Raw genomic sequence first — 15,384 nt, forward strand, 5'->3', positions numbered from 1 at the left:
TGAAGCAAAATGTGCATTGGATTAACACGGGAGTTTGGATAAGATGTAGATTTCCTTTCTCCCCCGTTATTAAAGCTTGTACCGGGTTAAAAATTCAGATATTTTGAAAAGTACTAAAATCATAGCTTTTATACTTTTTGATATATGACGCTAACTAGTTCATCTCCTATACCTCCAACACAGCGCTACATGTACGGGTCAATTGCCTAGTGTGAGTGCCTCTGTGTTGTACATGTAGTTAACAATAACTGCATGATGTCATAAGAATTAGTAAAATATAGCAAGGAAACTTTCAAACATTAAATTTATTTTCTGCCGTAATACCCTAACACCAACCCTAAGGGTTATGTGTATTATGGCCCATTATGGTTGCAGCGACCCATGGATGCATAAAGAAATCGAGTTTGCCGGACAGGTGAAAATAATATAGTTCTTACCGTATAATGGTTTTGTTCGAGTAGCGATCCCTGGTTCAAGTTACGATGCACGGAAGTGCCTTGTCGAGAAGTCGATCCTCACTCCGGGCCACTAATATTAACCGGCGATGGATATAGTAGTAAGGCGAAAAAGTTCAATTTGGTTGACGATTGATTCGACTTCTATGGACCATTTATAAAAGGAAAAAAATAGCCCTCGCGAAAATCCCGGCATTTTTCGCTAGAGGCCAAAATCCAAAATGGCCGCCGCCACCATTTTGAAAATTTAAGTTTTGAACCAGAGCACCTGTAATCATGCACAAAGACACTTTTTCGGATATGTCTAGTACAAGGATTCCGATTCTGACATTAGTTTGACATTACGGCATCATTTTCACCCAGAAATCCAAGATGGTGGCCGGCACCATCTTGAAAAATTTAGTTTTGAACAAGAGGACCTAAAATCGTTTACAAAGACACTTGTTTGGATAAGTCGACCACAAGGATTTCAAATTTGACATTACTTTGACATTAAGAAGTCATATACCCAGAAATCCAAGATGGTGGCCGCCAGGCGCCATCTTGAAAAAAAAAGTTTTGAACCAGATTACCTAAAGTCGTGTACAAAGACACTTTTTCCGGTAAGTCGACCCCAAGAAATCCGAATCTGACATTAATTTGACGTTATAACATAATTTTTGCCCAGAAATCCAAGATGGCCCCTATTTGGTAGAGCGTAAATGTGATTTTTGAAGTGTGTCATTTCCCGCCTTATCTGGGGTTCATGTCCCTTATATGGGGTTTAAACTGCCTTATCTTGGGTTTACATCCCTTTTCTAGGGATAAGGCGCCTTACCTGTGGTTTAGACGGCCTTATCCTGGGTAAGATATGTATATTATAGGGGCAAGGACTACAACTACTGCACTGGAAATTTTATTTCAGCACAGACAACAGTTGTGGAGTTACAGTCAAAAATGAGGAAAACCAATATTTGATCAATAAATCAATAACTACTTGCTTTGAGTTGCTGAATTTTCAGTACAGTAGTTGTAGTCATTGCCCCTTTAATATACATATCTTACTTGTCACCAATTTGCTGTAATTTTTGAGAATAATGCAAAAATAGGCAAAAAATGGGCCAGGGGTGTAGTACCCCCTTAACCCTAAATAAGGAATATAAACCTAAGATAAGATACTTAAACCCCAGACGGCGCCTTATCTGGGGTTTAGACTGCCATATCTGAGTTTACGTCTCTTATCTGGGGTTAAGGCACCTTATCTTGGATTTAGATGTCTTATCTGAGGTTTACGACCCTTATCTGGGGTTAACAATCCTTATCTAGAGTTAAGGCACCTTATGTGTAGTTTAGATGCCTTTTCTGGGGTTTATGTTCCTTATTTAGGGTTAAGGCGCCTTATTTGGGGTTTAGACTGCTTTATCTGGGGTCTACGTCGCTTATCTGGGGTTACGGCGCATTATATGGGGTTTATATGCCTTATCTGGGTTTAGACTGTTAAGGTTAAGGCATCTTAGCCACAGGTAAGGAACGTAAACCCAGGATAAGGCCGTCTAAACCACAGATAAGGCGCCTTATCCCTAGATAAGGGATGTAAACCCAAGATAAGGCAGTTTAAACCCCATATAAGGGACATGAACCCCAGATAAGGCGGAATTGACACACTTATGCTTCTGCTCTCATTCAAAAATCACATTTACGCTCTACCAAATGGGGCCATCTTGGATTTCTGGGCAAAAATTATGTTGTAACGTCAAATTAATGTCAGATTCGAATTTCTTGGGGTCGACTTACCGGAAAAAGTGTCTTTGTACACGATTTTAGGTAATCTGGTTGAAAACTTATTTTTTTCAAGATGGCGCCGGCAGCCACCATCTTGGATTTCTGGGTAAATATGAGTTCGTAATGTCAAAGTAATGTCAAATTTGAAATCCTTGTGGTTGACTTATCCAAAAAAGTGTCTTTGTACACGATTTTAGGTCCTCTTGTTCAAAACTAAGTTTTTCAAGATGGTGCCAGCCACCATCTTGGATTTCTGGGTGAAAATGATGCCGTAATGTCAGAATCGGAATCCTTGTACTCGACATATCCGAAAAAAAGTGTCTTTGTGCATGATTATAGGTGCTCTGGTTCAAAACTTACATTTTCAAAATGGTGGCGGAGGCCATTTTGGATTTTGGCCTCTAGCGAAAAATGCCGGGATTTTCGCGAGGGACATGGTGGCTATTTTTTTTCTAAATGGTCCATAGAAGTCGAATCAATCAATCGTCAAACCTTACTAACCAGAGAGTGGTCACCAAATTGAACTTTTTCACCTAACTATAGGTACGTGTGAACAGCGATATAGAATAATTAATAACTAGATAACTAAAGGACCAATCACAGGACGAGCTAGCTGGAGGAATGGCGACCATATGCTAATTAGGAGATTGTTGTTTACGACCGTGACGTCATTTTTGGCCAAACATTTTTGTGCCGAAAAATGACGAACAATTTCAGTTTTCTTTCTATTACTGTTATATTGTGAAAAACCATATGGCTGTGGAGTTAGTCCAATATGTTAGGAAAATATTCAAACCGAGGACACCATGTTGACACTGGCTAAATAAGCTGTATTTTCACTCGTAAGGGTGACAGTCACTGTTGCAATTTCGTCATTTTATTTTTCACAGACGATTTGACCTTTTGAGTAGATATGTTTACCAGTCGTTTTGATTTTTCGTAACAACAGGTCGCCCTTTGAAAAGTGAACTTCGACGTGCGTGGTGCGAAACTTTCTTGCCACCACTTGCCAAGTTTTCTTACGGTGCTTCCCGAATCTTTTTATGATGTGGTTGATCAGTGCATGAGCGGTAATCACACACGGCACCAGGGCATTCGCTTAACTGACTTGCGAGCTATCGGTTGAGAAATAGTGAATACAGGTGCAGTGCGATTTTATTTCGAAATCTCGCGAGAGATTCCGTGAGATACCAGATGCGAATGTGACGTCATAATCGTTGCGTTTGTTAGTACTGAAACAGTACGTCTCGCAATCACTGCGAATTTCTGCAAAAAATTCGACCTTTCACTGAAAGAGAATTTTAGCCAAGAATGGCAGATAAAACCGAATTGAACGGTAAAGGTACACCCAAAGCGGTGTCTAAAACTGTCGACAGTTCGACCAAGAAATCGAACAAAAATGCATCTCCACGTGAGAAAATGGATACGCCCGGGGTGCCGAATTCGGCAACCGGCAGCGGAAATCCGAGCACCTCAAAAAATGGTGCGTCGGCAAATGAACCGCAAGCTCCTATAAAGAAAAAGGTAGCAATTAGTAAGGCTAAAAAGCCAACTGATGATAGTCACGGCCAACTTGGCCAACGAATGACGCATTTGGAACAGCTCATAGCACAACAAGCTGAACAGAATAAAGTGTTCCAACATAGCATTCTGGGCGCGATGAGCGGCCTAATGCATGATGATGATGATGACAAAATGTCAACAGATTCTGTTACCGCAACTGGTGGTGCAATTGGGGGGTCACCAAATCAGTGATTCCGATGATGATACGCAAGAGGTCATGATGAACGATGAGACACAGTCTTGGAATATGCAAACTGATCATGATATTGATAATTTTCATGGACCGTCTGATGATGCCACACCAGGTACAGAAACTGTCACTTCCAGCCAAGATCTGGGATTTGCTGCAATGTTTGCAGTGGACTTTGATGACGGACCAAACATTAGAGGTGATATTGCAAAATCCCTCGTACATGAAATGACTTACAAGCTTGAGGAATCCAAGCTTAAAGAGGCTATGGATCGACACAAATGTCCTAAGAACTGTGATTCGCTCCAGACTCCGATGGTAAACCCTCAGATCTGGGCTAACATTCCAACTAAGTCACGTTCTCGTGACTTAAAACTACAAAGAGTGGGAAAGCCCTTAGTGAAAGGCCTTATTGCATTGGCCAAAATGAAAACGTCAAAGTTAAATCAGGACATAGTTGATGGGTTTACGCTAGTAGCTAATGCGGCTTTTGAGCTAAATTGCCTGCGCAGAGATCTGCTCAAACCAGACCTAAACCCACAATACCATCACCTTTGCAAGTCGCCTGTATTGGAGCGCGGAAAGCGGCAAGTGAAGCACAGTAGAGAATATTACTCTCTGTTGTTTGGTGATGAACTGGGCAAGAAAGTTAAAGAGCTCCAAGAGGAATCAAAGGCAACGTCTGGGGTGACCAAAGGCTATAATTATGGCAGTAATTTTCCCAAAGGCAATGCCCGCTTTAAGCCGTACACAAACTACAAGAACAGAGGTGGATCGCATGCAAGACAGAGTTTCCATGCAGCAGCTGCAGCTGCAGGATGGGGTGCCGGCAAAGGTTCTTTTTTAGGGGGAAAGAACAGATCTCACAGACAATTCCCTTACTACAACCGAGGCCAGTATTACAACCGAGGCCAGTACAACAACCGTGGCCAGTACCAAGCACGGCAGAGCCAAAAACCAAGCACCATGACATCCAGCAACTCACCAAAAAACACCAAGAACTAAAAGCAGAAGAGGTAGGTGAGTCTGAAAGTGTTATACATGTACAGTATGAAGATTCATATTTATTGTATAAATTAGACGACATACAGATTGATGCGCCTGTCGGTGGTCGTTTGAGGCATTTTTGTTGCAATTGGGAAAAAATAACTTCCGATACACGAATATTAGAAGCTATTTCAGGGCATAAATTGGAATTTGAACACAATCTAAAACCGGTTCAGCATGGGTTCCCTGTTCCATATAAATTAAGTTCAGAGGAAGAAACGGCTGTAAATGAAGAAATAAACAAGCTTATTTCAAAAGAGGTCATTGCCTTTTCTGACCATGAACCTGGCCAATTTCTTTCCAACATTTTTACAAGGGAAAAGAAAGACGGGGGTCACAGAATGATACTAGACCTGTCAAAATTAAATGAAAGTGTTGCAAAAAATCATTTTAAGATGGATACATTTGCAACAGCCAGATCACTCATTACCAAGGATTGCTACATGACCTCTCTCGACCTCCGAGATGCATATTATTCTGTCCCCATTGCAGAATGTGACAGAAAATTTCTCAAGTTTTACTGGAATAATAGTTTATACACTTTTAAAGCCATGCCAAATGGGTACAGTGGGGGGCCACGTTTATTTACCAAGCTCTTAAAACCCCCACTTGCAAAACTTAGATCAATGGGTCATGTGATTACAGCTTATATTGATGACTCGCTGCTGATAGCACGCACGGAAGAGCAAGCTGCTAGATCTGTACGAGACACTGCAAAATTTCTGGAAACTTTAGGGTTTATAATCCACCCTGAAAAATCGGTGTTTACTCCCACACAAGAAATTGTATATTTGGGGTTCAAGATAAACTCAAATGAAATGACAGTGTCTCTACCCACAGCAAGGAAGCTCGATATTAAAATGGTTTGTAATACTTTGTTGGATAATGATAGACATACCATCAATACAGTAGCCAGGGTAATTGGTAAACTAGTTGCTGCATTGCCGGCAGTACAGTACGGAGCACTTTACTACCGTTTGTTAGAGCGGGGTAAAATTCGAGCCTTAAAAGCCAACCACGGCCATTTCGATAGATACATGACAATTTCCAATAAGGCAAAAAGAGAATTGCAATGGTGGATAGATAATGTTGATACTGCTTATTCATGCATATACAGGCCCAAACCAGAGGTTTACCTCACATCTGATGCTTCAGGTCAAGGCTGGGGCGGAAGTGATGGCACCACTCATATTGGGGGTAGATGGAATGCAAATGAAGCTTCCATAGCTGAAAGAAATGAAATTAACTACCTTGAACTTTTAGCAGCATTTTTTGTACTGAAAGCTTTTGGCCGAAATATGAGTAACAAACATGTCAGAATATCCATTGATAACACCACAGCGGTGGCCTATATTGCCCACATGGGGGGATCCAAGTCCCAGGATTGTAATGAGCTAGCTAAGCAATTGTGGCAGTGGTGTATAGATAGAAATATATGGATATCTGTTGTACATCTTCCAGGGGTACAAAATGTCATAGCTGACAGGAAGTCGAGAGTCTTTGCCGATGAGACAGAATGGATGCTAGATAGGGAAATATTCCGGGATCTGTGCTTGGAATTTAAACCTACAATTGACTTATTTGCATCCAGAAACAATGCTCAACTTCCTAGATACGTGTCATGGCTCCCAGATCCAGGAGCAGAAGCAGTAGATGCCCTATGTCTTGACTGGGGGACTTTGGATTTTTATGCGTTCCCACCGTTTTGTCTTATTGGGAGATGTCTCCAAAAGATTATTCAAGATGAAGCTGAAGGACTGCTCATAGTGCCCAAATGGCCTACACAGTCATGGTTCCCACAAATGCTTAGCTTGCTCATACAAGATCCTATCGTTTTACCAAACACCAGGTCACTCCTTACCCAACCTGTATCAGGGGAATTGCACCCACTTAACACTAAGCTCATTTTACTTGCTTGCAGGTTGTCCGGAAGTCCATCCAAGACACAGGTGTACCAGAAGAAACTACAAACATTATTTTGTCCTCATGGCGCAGTTCCACTAAGTCGCAATACCATGTTTACATCCGCAAGTGGCTACGATTTTGCAATAGCAAACAAATTGATCCAATGCAGACGGATGCAGTTCAGGTTCTGATTTTTTTGACACAACTTTTCAAGGAAGGACTTACATATAATTCCTTGAATGTCGCACGCAGTGCTCTGTCTTCGTTTGTAATTCTACAGGCAGGGCGATTCACTGTAGGTACTCACCCTCTGGTTACTAGGTTTATGAAAGGAGTCTACACAAAACGACCTCCAGTTCCTCGCTATGAATTTATCTGGGATGTGCAAATTGTGCTCAACTACTTACGCAAACTTGCCCCTGCTAACATGTTAAGCCTCAAAGATCTCACATTAAAACTGGTTATGCTAATAGCACTAGTCAGTGCTCAAAGATCACAAACTATACATAAACTATGTTTGGACAGTTTATACTACAGTGGCAGTACTGCGAAATTTCAGATCACAGGGTTGATCAAACAGAGTCGGCCCGGAAAATGTGGACTAACTGTACAACTTCAAGCCTATGCTGTAGATCGGCGTCTCTGTGTTGTGACCTATCTTAAACACTACATTTACAGAACACAAAAATTGCGCGGTAAAGCGAAGCAATTGTTCATAAGTTTCAAAAAACCACACAAACCAGTCAGCAAGGACAGTATCTCTAGGTGGATCAATATAGTAATGAAGGATGCAGGGGTTGACATTTCACGCTTCAAACCACACTCTACAAGGGCTGCAGCAACATCTGCTGCTGATAAACTTGGCGTACCCATATCCCTCATCCTTAAGGCAGCAGGATGGTCCAATGAAAGAACTTTTCGCAAATATTATGATAAGCCACTGGAAGGAAAGCAAACGGGAATAGCAAGACCCTTCCTGAACAAGAACTTAAAACTACATTGAGCTTGAATTTCGGACTAAACTTTCTTTACTGCACACAGTACAGGTTGTACAAAACATTAACATAAATTGGTGTATGCAGTTGCAAATATGTAGATGTTTGATATGATGTTATCAGCCTTAATCAGCACATTCAGGTCAAAACCTATTGAAAGATGTTTGGTTGCTGTATGCAAAGTTCTGCACGAGTTAAAAAGTTGTATTTTTCTTTTTGTGCTAAAAATGAAAGCACACAACATTTGACAATGACCATTGTAATTATGTTTCTATATGTTGAAACCTGCCAAAATTATGTGGCATTACTTACTGAAACCTAAGTTAAGGTGTTACGAACTGTTGAGACACGGACTGAACAACATAAAGTATGAATTTTGTATAAAGATATAAAATTGTTGAAAAATTTACATTAGCAGTGATTGTGGATTATTTCATCTGTACATTTCTCGGATGACATTGGTTTACTTGACAATAATGATGCCTGATGGGCTTTCAAGTCTCACGGAATCTCTCGCGAGATTTCGAAATAAAATGAAAAGATTAAATGAGAACTTGCCTGTTTGAAATTTAATCTTGATTTTATGAGAAAGAGCGAGCGAGAGATAACGTGCCCTCCGCTCCCACCCTTTCTTGTTTAACATTAGGTAGAAGATAGTTCTCGTAATTTCATATCTTTTCATTTCACTTTAGCATCCGGCATCATTATTTGCTTTTAAGTATGACGTCACATTCGCATCTGGTATCTCACGTTATCTCTCGCTCGCTCTTTCTCATAAAATCAAGATTAAATTTCAAACAGGTAAGTTCTCATTTAATCTTTTCATTTTTGTGCAATGAGTGGCACGAATGACCGTTATGGACAGTGGTCCCGGATAGTGGTGACGTTGGCATTTCACGGTCCGTAATTATGGCCCCTAAGGCTTCTTTTCCTTCACACTTTTGAATAAACCTCCAATACAGTATTCAGGTTCAAATTGTTCAATAAATAATAGCATTTGAAACTAAAAAAATGATATCCATATAAATACCAAATTAAAAACGGGGAGTATTTTTGCCACCCAGTAATCAGCTAGACTATACCAGATGCCAAAGTCGATAATTGAGAAATAAATACCAAAAATATGTTATTAATCATGTTGAACACATTCAGTTGAATTGAAATTATACATGTTTAACTAAGTAAAGTATTCAATAAATAAGCATAAAAATGTTTAAATTTCTTGAAAATAAAATACAATATATTTTATGTCTGTTATCTAATGCAATATAACTCGGTAGTCTCCTACGCAGCCAGTTTGGTTACGAGGGGCGGAAACAAACTGGCTGCTGTGGAGACTCACTTACTAAATACTGATTTTCCAGCACTAAGCAGTATAAACACCCGATGTATATATTCCAATTGCGGACGCTCCCTGGATCTCGTCACTCCATTTTGTTCAACGGTTCAAGTGGTTCAATTGATGACAATAATATCCAGTGCTGCACACTGCATCTGTCGTGGTCCTACAATCGAAGGTAATAATTATTCTTTAAACCTTTTATTGGAACCATTTATTTTAGAATTAACTCAAACTGAGTTCAATGCCTAGAAAACACATGTAGGGGCCTTAATGTACATGTGAATGTTTCTAGCAACATTTTCTATTATTTTGCGCATGTTTAAAATAATTTTGTGTTTACTGAGATAATGGCTTGGTTATCTGTATTTTGTACGTCATTCTGACTGTCCGATCAAATTACCATCTATACGGAGACGGGCAGGTCATAAATGAAATACTTCATGTGTGCCTATCGGATGTTAAGTTTGCCGGTTACATTAAATAGCATTCATGTTGGTGTAAATGTATCGTCTGCAATGTGCATACGTCTCGCAATGACTCTTGATGTTTTAGGGATCGCCTCTTGACTTCGCGGGGAGGGGAATGAGGCCGGGCAAGCTTTTTTTTACACTAAAGATAGTTAGCTAGGTTTTTTAGAAACATATTTCATGCATTGAATACTCAGTTTAATGGGGAATTCTTTAGTGATAGTGGGCTAAGTGTTTTATTTTCTCATGTAATTGATAATTATTTATTTATTTATTTATTTATTTATTTATTTATTTATTTATTTATTTATTTATTTATTTATTTATTTATTTATTTATATATCACCCTATGACAAATAGGACTTTGATGTTTGCAAAAGTTCATTCTACAAATCATACACTTTGAAAACTTGCTTGATTTATTGTTATAAAATTAGATTCTTTAAACTATTCAACTGGACTCACGGTTTTGAGAGGCAGCGGTTTAGCACCTTATCCCAGGTGCATCTTCAGGCCGTCTGTTGGTCTGTCGGCAATTGGTCACTGACCAGTGGCGAGATGGTGTTGCCTGAAGCCTTAGATTTAGAGCCAAACTTCTTCGTAATGTTCTTGATAACGTAATTGTAGGCCCGCCAAATTGTGACGCAGGCAACCTCCCCTGTTATGTGAAGACTCCTCTTTCTTGACATAGATCGCTTCATTGACTCCGCATTGGTACCACCTGCGCTCCCTGTCTACAATCACAACGTCCTTGTTGTCGAAGGTGTGATTCGTGCTGTCCGTATACACTGCAGAGTCCCCACAACTGGTGCTGGCATGTCTGTGTTGCACAGTGTCATCGACCCTATATCTTCATGGCAGGAATCGCCATGGTAGGTTGAATCCACAGCCACGATTAGCCATTTGGTTCAAACCTTTAAAGCTCTTTAAAACCAATAATTAGTCGAGGGACATAACTAAGGCTATACACAATAGCCGTGTAATTGATCTTGGTTGTGCGTGAATAAGCTTGTATACCCCATTGAGGTCAATGGTCATCGACTTTTATACTGCCTACAGTGAGTGCAGCTGTACTACACGCTGTAATACAGGACCAACGCAATATAAAATTGTCAGATTTTGAGTTCAAAGCGCACGGCCAATTTTCAAAGCGCATTCTAGCGACTATCATATCTGTTCAACACGTATTTTCAAGTGTATGAGACCACATCTGGTTTCTTGAGAAAAATTCATTTGCGGGAGATATTCATCAATTTCTAACCCACTATCCGAAGATTTTCGTCTGATATCAAAATCGTGCATAGCAATTCACGTGTATCGATCCCGTGTATTCATTTTAATGTCTCTGCTCCACCAAATAATTATTAGCCAGGCGGTGTCGGTGTGTGTTGGTACATACACTTTGCCAAGGTCTGTTTTGTTTCACCAATGTACAAGTCCTGGTAATTGTTGACATTGCATTCAATATCATAGACAATATTGCTCTGCTTGTCTTTGGGTGGCTTGTCTTTTGGGTGAACCAGCTTTTGTCTCAATATTTTAAGGTGTGGGGTATGGGCGAACTTGAAGTACAGGTATCTGGAGACGGGAAGCATCGAGTTACCCAAAATCACAGTGGCAGGTAGTCACTGGGCCACGAGTGCCAATGTGTATTTATTTTGGAAGGTTCTTGTTTGTTTTAAATTTTGGGGCGTTTTTCCAAAATTTGACATTTTTGGTGATATTTCAAAAAGGTGACATGCCAAAGACAACTCCTTGGGCACATAGTTTGTTATTCTTATTGCAGTTTTTTTTCCACATACCTATTTTACCATTCGCTTTGGTGATTTAGAAATATTATATATTTTGTGACTGCAATTTGGCGTTTTCAATGCGTTTTAAGCTGATCATGAAATTAACGCGAATATCTACTCACGCTCCTTTCAGAATTTTTACCTGATCGTCGGCTTTTGCAGGCAACAGAATGCAGATTGGCTCACGATAGATGTCGTATTCCTCTATATGGGCCTATTGATAATAAAAGTACTTTGAATTCCTTGTAACAAGAGGATAACTTACCTCTGTATACAGTTCTCGTCGCTGTGTCTGGAAAAGCTGTAGCCTTTAGCGCCGTATCAATATCTCAAAAAAGGGCACAACTGGCGAGAGTGTCTTCATATTTCCCGCATGAAAGCTTGCGTCAGCGCCTATACTATACTAATATGTTGGTTGCCTATTATCAAACATGAGCTGTGGTTGGTGGTGCTGCTTGGGATATCTCTTTGTATAATTCCAGAACCTATCAGCAAGCCGCCAAAGACCGACCTTGTTACAAACTCTTAATCCGTTATCATGGCTATAAAGCATACAGATAAAATACTGATTGGTTTAGCAGCTGGTCAGTACATAATCCGTCAGGGCACACAGCAGTTTGACTATGTAGTGAAATACCCATTATTGATTAGGCGCGTATATTAAAAGCTCAACTCCTTCGCGTGTATAACAGCAAATTATAAATAATAGAATGTTTCAAATTTAGTAAATAAAATACTAACTGCATGCTGCATTATTTGTTTGTTTATTTATTTATTTATTTATTTATTTATTTATTTATTTATTTATTTATTTATTTATTTATTTATTTATTTATTTATCTATTTATTTACGGATCCTATACCTATTTATTTATTTGTTTATTTACTGACTTATTTATTTATTTGGAAGATTAGTAAGTAATTAGTAATATTCAATGATTCATCGGTTTATTATTGATTGTTGATAACTTGAAAACTTGATCGATTGATAGTCATTTCACATATTCCAAGTGTATGTGAACGTTCAGATTTCAATAACATCGTACATTAGATAAATATCAGTATAGATTTATTCTATTCAGCAACATCAAAGACTAGTATCAAACTTCTCACAGCAACTAGGTAGTTGGCTTAGTGGTAATGCATTGAGTTTCAGAACCGCGAGGTCACGGATTCGATTCCTAGCTCTGCCTACTTTTTTTCAAGGCTGGGAAAAATATAAATTTCTGAACTGCTACTTATTTGGCGCGCGATCTGAGCTATTCCTTTTCTGATGGTTGTGTCTCTTGCAGGCACACTCTCTCTGGAATCCAAACCAGGTTCCTGCCCATTATACATCCCTTAAAGAATCTAATTTTATATTTGATTATACCTAGATGAATGACAACCTTCACAAAATGTATTGATTTATTGTTGTTAATGAGTTATGTACGTTTTACAAAAGTGGTATTTTCCAGCCCTCTTTGCAACATAACTCACGAACCACAAGACCTACAAAAGTATAGTTGTCATATTTAAATTCTCCTACACACTCGCTATGAAATGATCAATGCAATTTTTGCCAAAGCTCAATACCATTTGCAAGTGAAGTCCATGGAAGACAGCTGAGAAATGCAGCCCATATCTTCAAATTGCGTGCACGCACAAGCAGATTTGCTGAAAGCCCCATTCCCTACTACATTAATCTGTTGAATAAGCAGTAGTAGCTTGCGTGCTGGTGGCTTCACATTGTGCCCTTTTGCATATCTCTGCTGTTTTCCATGCCAAGTTGCCTTTTTTCATTTTTTGCTTTATAATTATGTGTAATTGATTTCTTTCATAATATTTGTTATTTGTTTCTTGTTTCTTGTATAATGCAATGGCCGCGATGTTGTGCAGGTTAATAAAATCATATCAAATCATATCTTATCATGATGTGAGCTACCAAATAATTGCTTATCTTAAAATGATTGTTTAATTTATACAGACATAGCCTAACACCTGAGGATGAGCAGGAGTATTGACATGGATCTGAAACAAGTTTTGGAGTCAATCAAAGACAATAATATTGAGCAAATCCGACTGGAAATATCTGACCAATATGGCGTAGCAAGATGTAAAACTATCCCTGCTAGACATTTTGCAGAAAAATACCAATATGGCCACAACTTCATTCAGTCAGGATTCATGTCTTTCGACCCAATGGGGCATTTTATCAAAGGTACTGGTTTTGGAGAGGAAATTAATTATGGAGACACTGTCTGCTATCCTGATCTTAACACCTACACAGTACTACCATGGTGTGATAACACAGCTCGTGTGTTTGTTGATTGCAAGACAGACGGGAAACCAGTAAAAAGTTTTCCTCGTGAGATCGCAAAAACCCAGTGTGATAGACTTCAAGAGCTTGGATACTCCCTTCTCGCAGCTCACGAATACGAATTCACCCTTTTCAAGCATGGTACTAGAATTCCAGCCTTCGATTCCTACCAATGGAATGCAACTGCACGATCTACCTTTAACCCAGCGTATACGAAACAAATCTTACGTCAGCTGCCGCTGGTTGGAATTGATATAGAGACTGTGGAAAACGAATGCATTCCAGGGATGATGGAAGTAACCTACAAACCTGCTTTTGGTATTTCTGCTGCCGACAATGCACACACATTTAAAGCTGCCATGAAAGAAATTGCTAAACAGCACAACTATGTAGCAAACTTTATGACCAACCCTGATCCTGCTAGTAGTGAGTATAGCTGTAAAGCAACACAATTGAATCATTCACTTTGGGATGGAGATGGCAAAACTGCCTTGTTCTATGATGCATCCTCTCCAACAGGTCTCTCCACTGTAGCTCAACATTGGATAGCGGGTATTCTTGCACATGCTCCAGCCACAACCCTTCTGTATTGTCCAACCATTAACTGCGTCAAATCCCTTCAACCAAACTCATTTTTGCCAATAAATGCAACTTGGGGTTTTGATAACCGGAGCTGCTTCCTACGTGTGAAGAGGCAGGGACCACACCGCACTTATATTGAGAATCGTCTTGGTAGCGGTGCTGGAAGTCCGTATCTTAGTCTTGCTGGATTGATAATTGCAGGAATTGATGGAATTCAAAGTCAACTTCAACTCCCTAAATCAGTTACTAAGTCTGCTTATGAAGAAAAGAATCTGCCTCCAGGAACCAGTCGACTACCAAACACTATGAAAGACGCAATCCAGGCATTCCTAGAGGATAAGGTGGTAACTGAAGCACTTGGAAGTGGTTTTGTGAAAGCTTTTATCTCTGCTAAGATGCATGAGATGCAATGTGAAGAGAATGCGAAAGCAAAAGGAGATGAACACTGGGAAGAAAATTATTACGCATTTCTGTAGATAATCAACATTTATTCCTTTATATCTGAAAAATCTATAATAATCATATTATATTACTAATTCAAATTCTTGTGAAAGACTTATTGTTAACTTTTTATTCATTTTTTTAATTCATGATTAATTTAAACTGATGTGAACGACAAAATGTTTTTGACTAATAATTTTTTGCATAACTTAATAAACGTTTTGCATTAATAGTCCAACGAAAAAATACCTTTGATAGACTAATATTAGAATTAGTGATTTGGCTAATCGTTTGACGTGATAAATATTTAAAATTCAGTCAATTTAGACCATGCAATGACTATGTTGTTTGACCAATTTTTTAGTCATATACCGTATAGCGTAATAATGTTATGCGGTAGTGGAGATAGAACGAAATCAGGAGCATAAGACACGGGCGTCTAGCTTAACCCAGAAACACCATAAATACATCCAACCTAAATAGATTAATTTAAAATTAGAAATGCATAAAAAGATGTCGGTGAGATTTTGTGTGGTTTAATAAA

The 15,384-nt window shown here is 39.1% G+C and overlaps 2 protein-coding genes across 2 annotated transcripts; both read left to right on the top strand.

The window, feature by feature from the left end:
• The first annotated feature begins 5,642 nt into the window (after positions 1 to 5,642).
• Positions 5,643 to 7,112, top strand: LOC140139273 (uncharacterized). The gene has a single exon (XM_072161056.1). It carries the CDS (start codon positions 5,643 to 5,645, stop codon positions 7,110 to 7,112), a length of 1,470 nt encoding a protein of 489 aa, XP_072017157.1.
• A 2,128-nt stretch (positions 7,113 to 9,240) lies between these two features.
• On the top strand, positions 9,241 to 14,987 carry LOC140135716 (lengsin-like). Its single transcript, XM_072157312.1, has 2 exons — positions 9,241 to 9,433; positions 13,485 to 14,987. Exon 2 carries the CDS (start codon positions 13,505 to 13,507, stop codon positions 14,873 to 14,875), a length of 1,371 nt encoding a protein of 456 aa, XP_072013413.1. The 5' UTR covers positions 9,241 to 9,433; positions 13,485 to 13,504; the 3' UTR covers positions 14,876 to 14,987.
• Positions 14,988 to 15,384: the final 397 nt, after the last annotated feature.

This window comes from Amphiura filiformis, chromosome 2, assembly GCF_039555335.1.
Source record: "Amphiura filiformis chromosome 2, Afil_fr2py, whole genome shotgun sequence".
Lineage (NCBI taxonomy): Eukaryota > Metazoa > Echinodermata > Ophiuroidea > Amphilepidida > Amphiuridae > Amphiura > Amphiura filiformis.

What these genes read in the sequence shown, in the direction of transcription:
- LOC140139273 (XM_072161056.1), top strand. Translation starts at nt 5,643, where the DNA reads ATGGGTCATGTGATTACAGCTTATATTGATGACTCGCTGCTGATAGCA.
- LOC140135716 (XM_072157312.1), top strand. Translation starts at nt 13,505, where the DNA reads ATGAGCAGGAGTATTGACATGGATCTGAAACAAGTTTTGGAGTCAATC.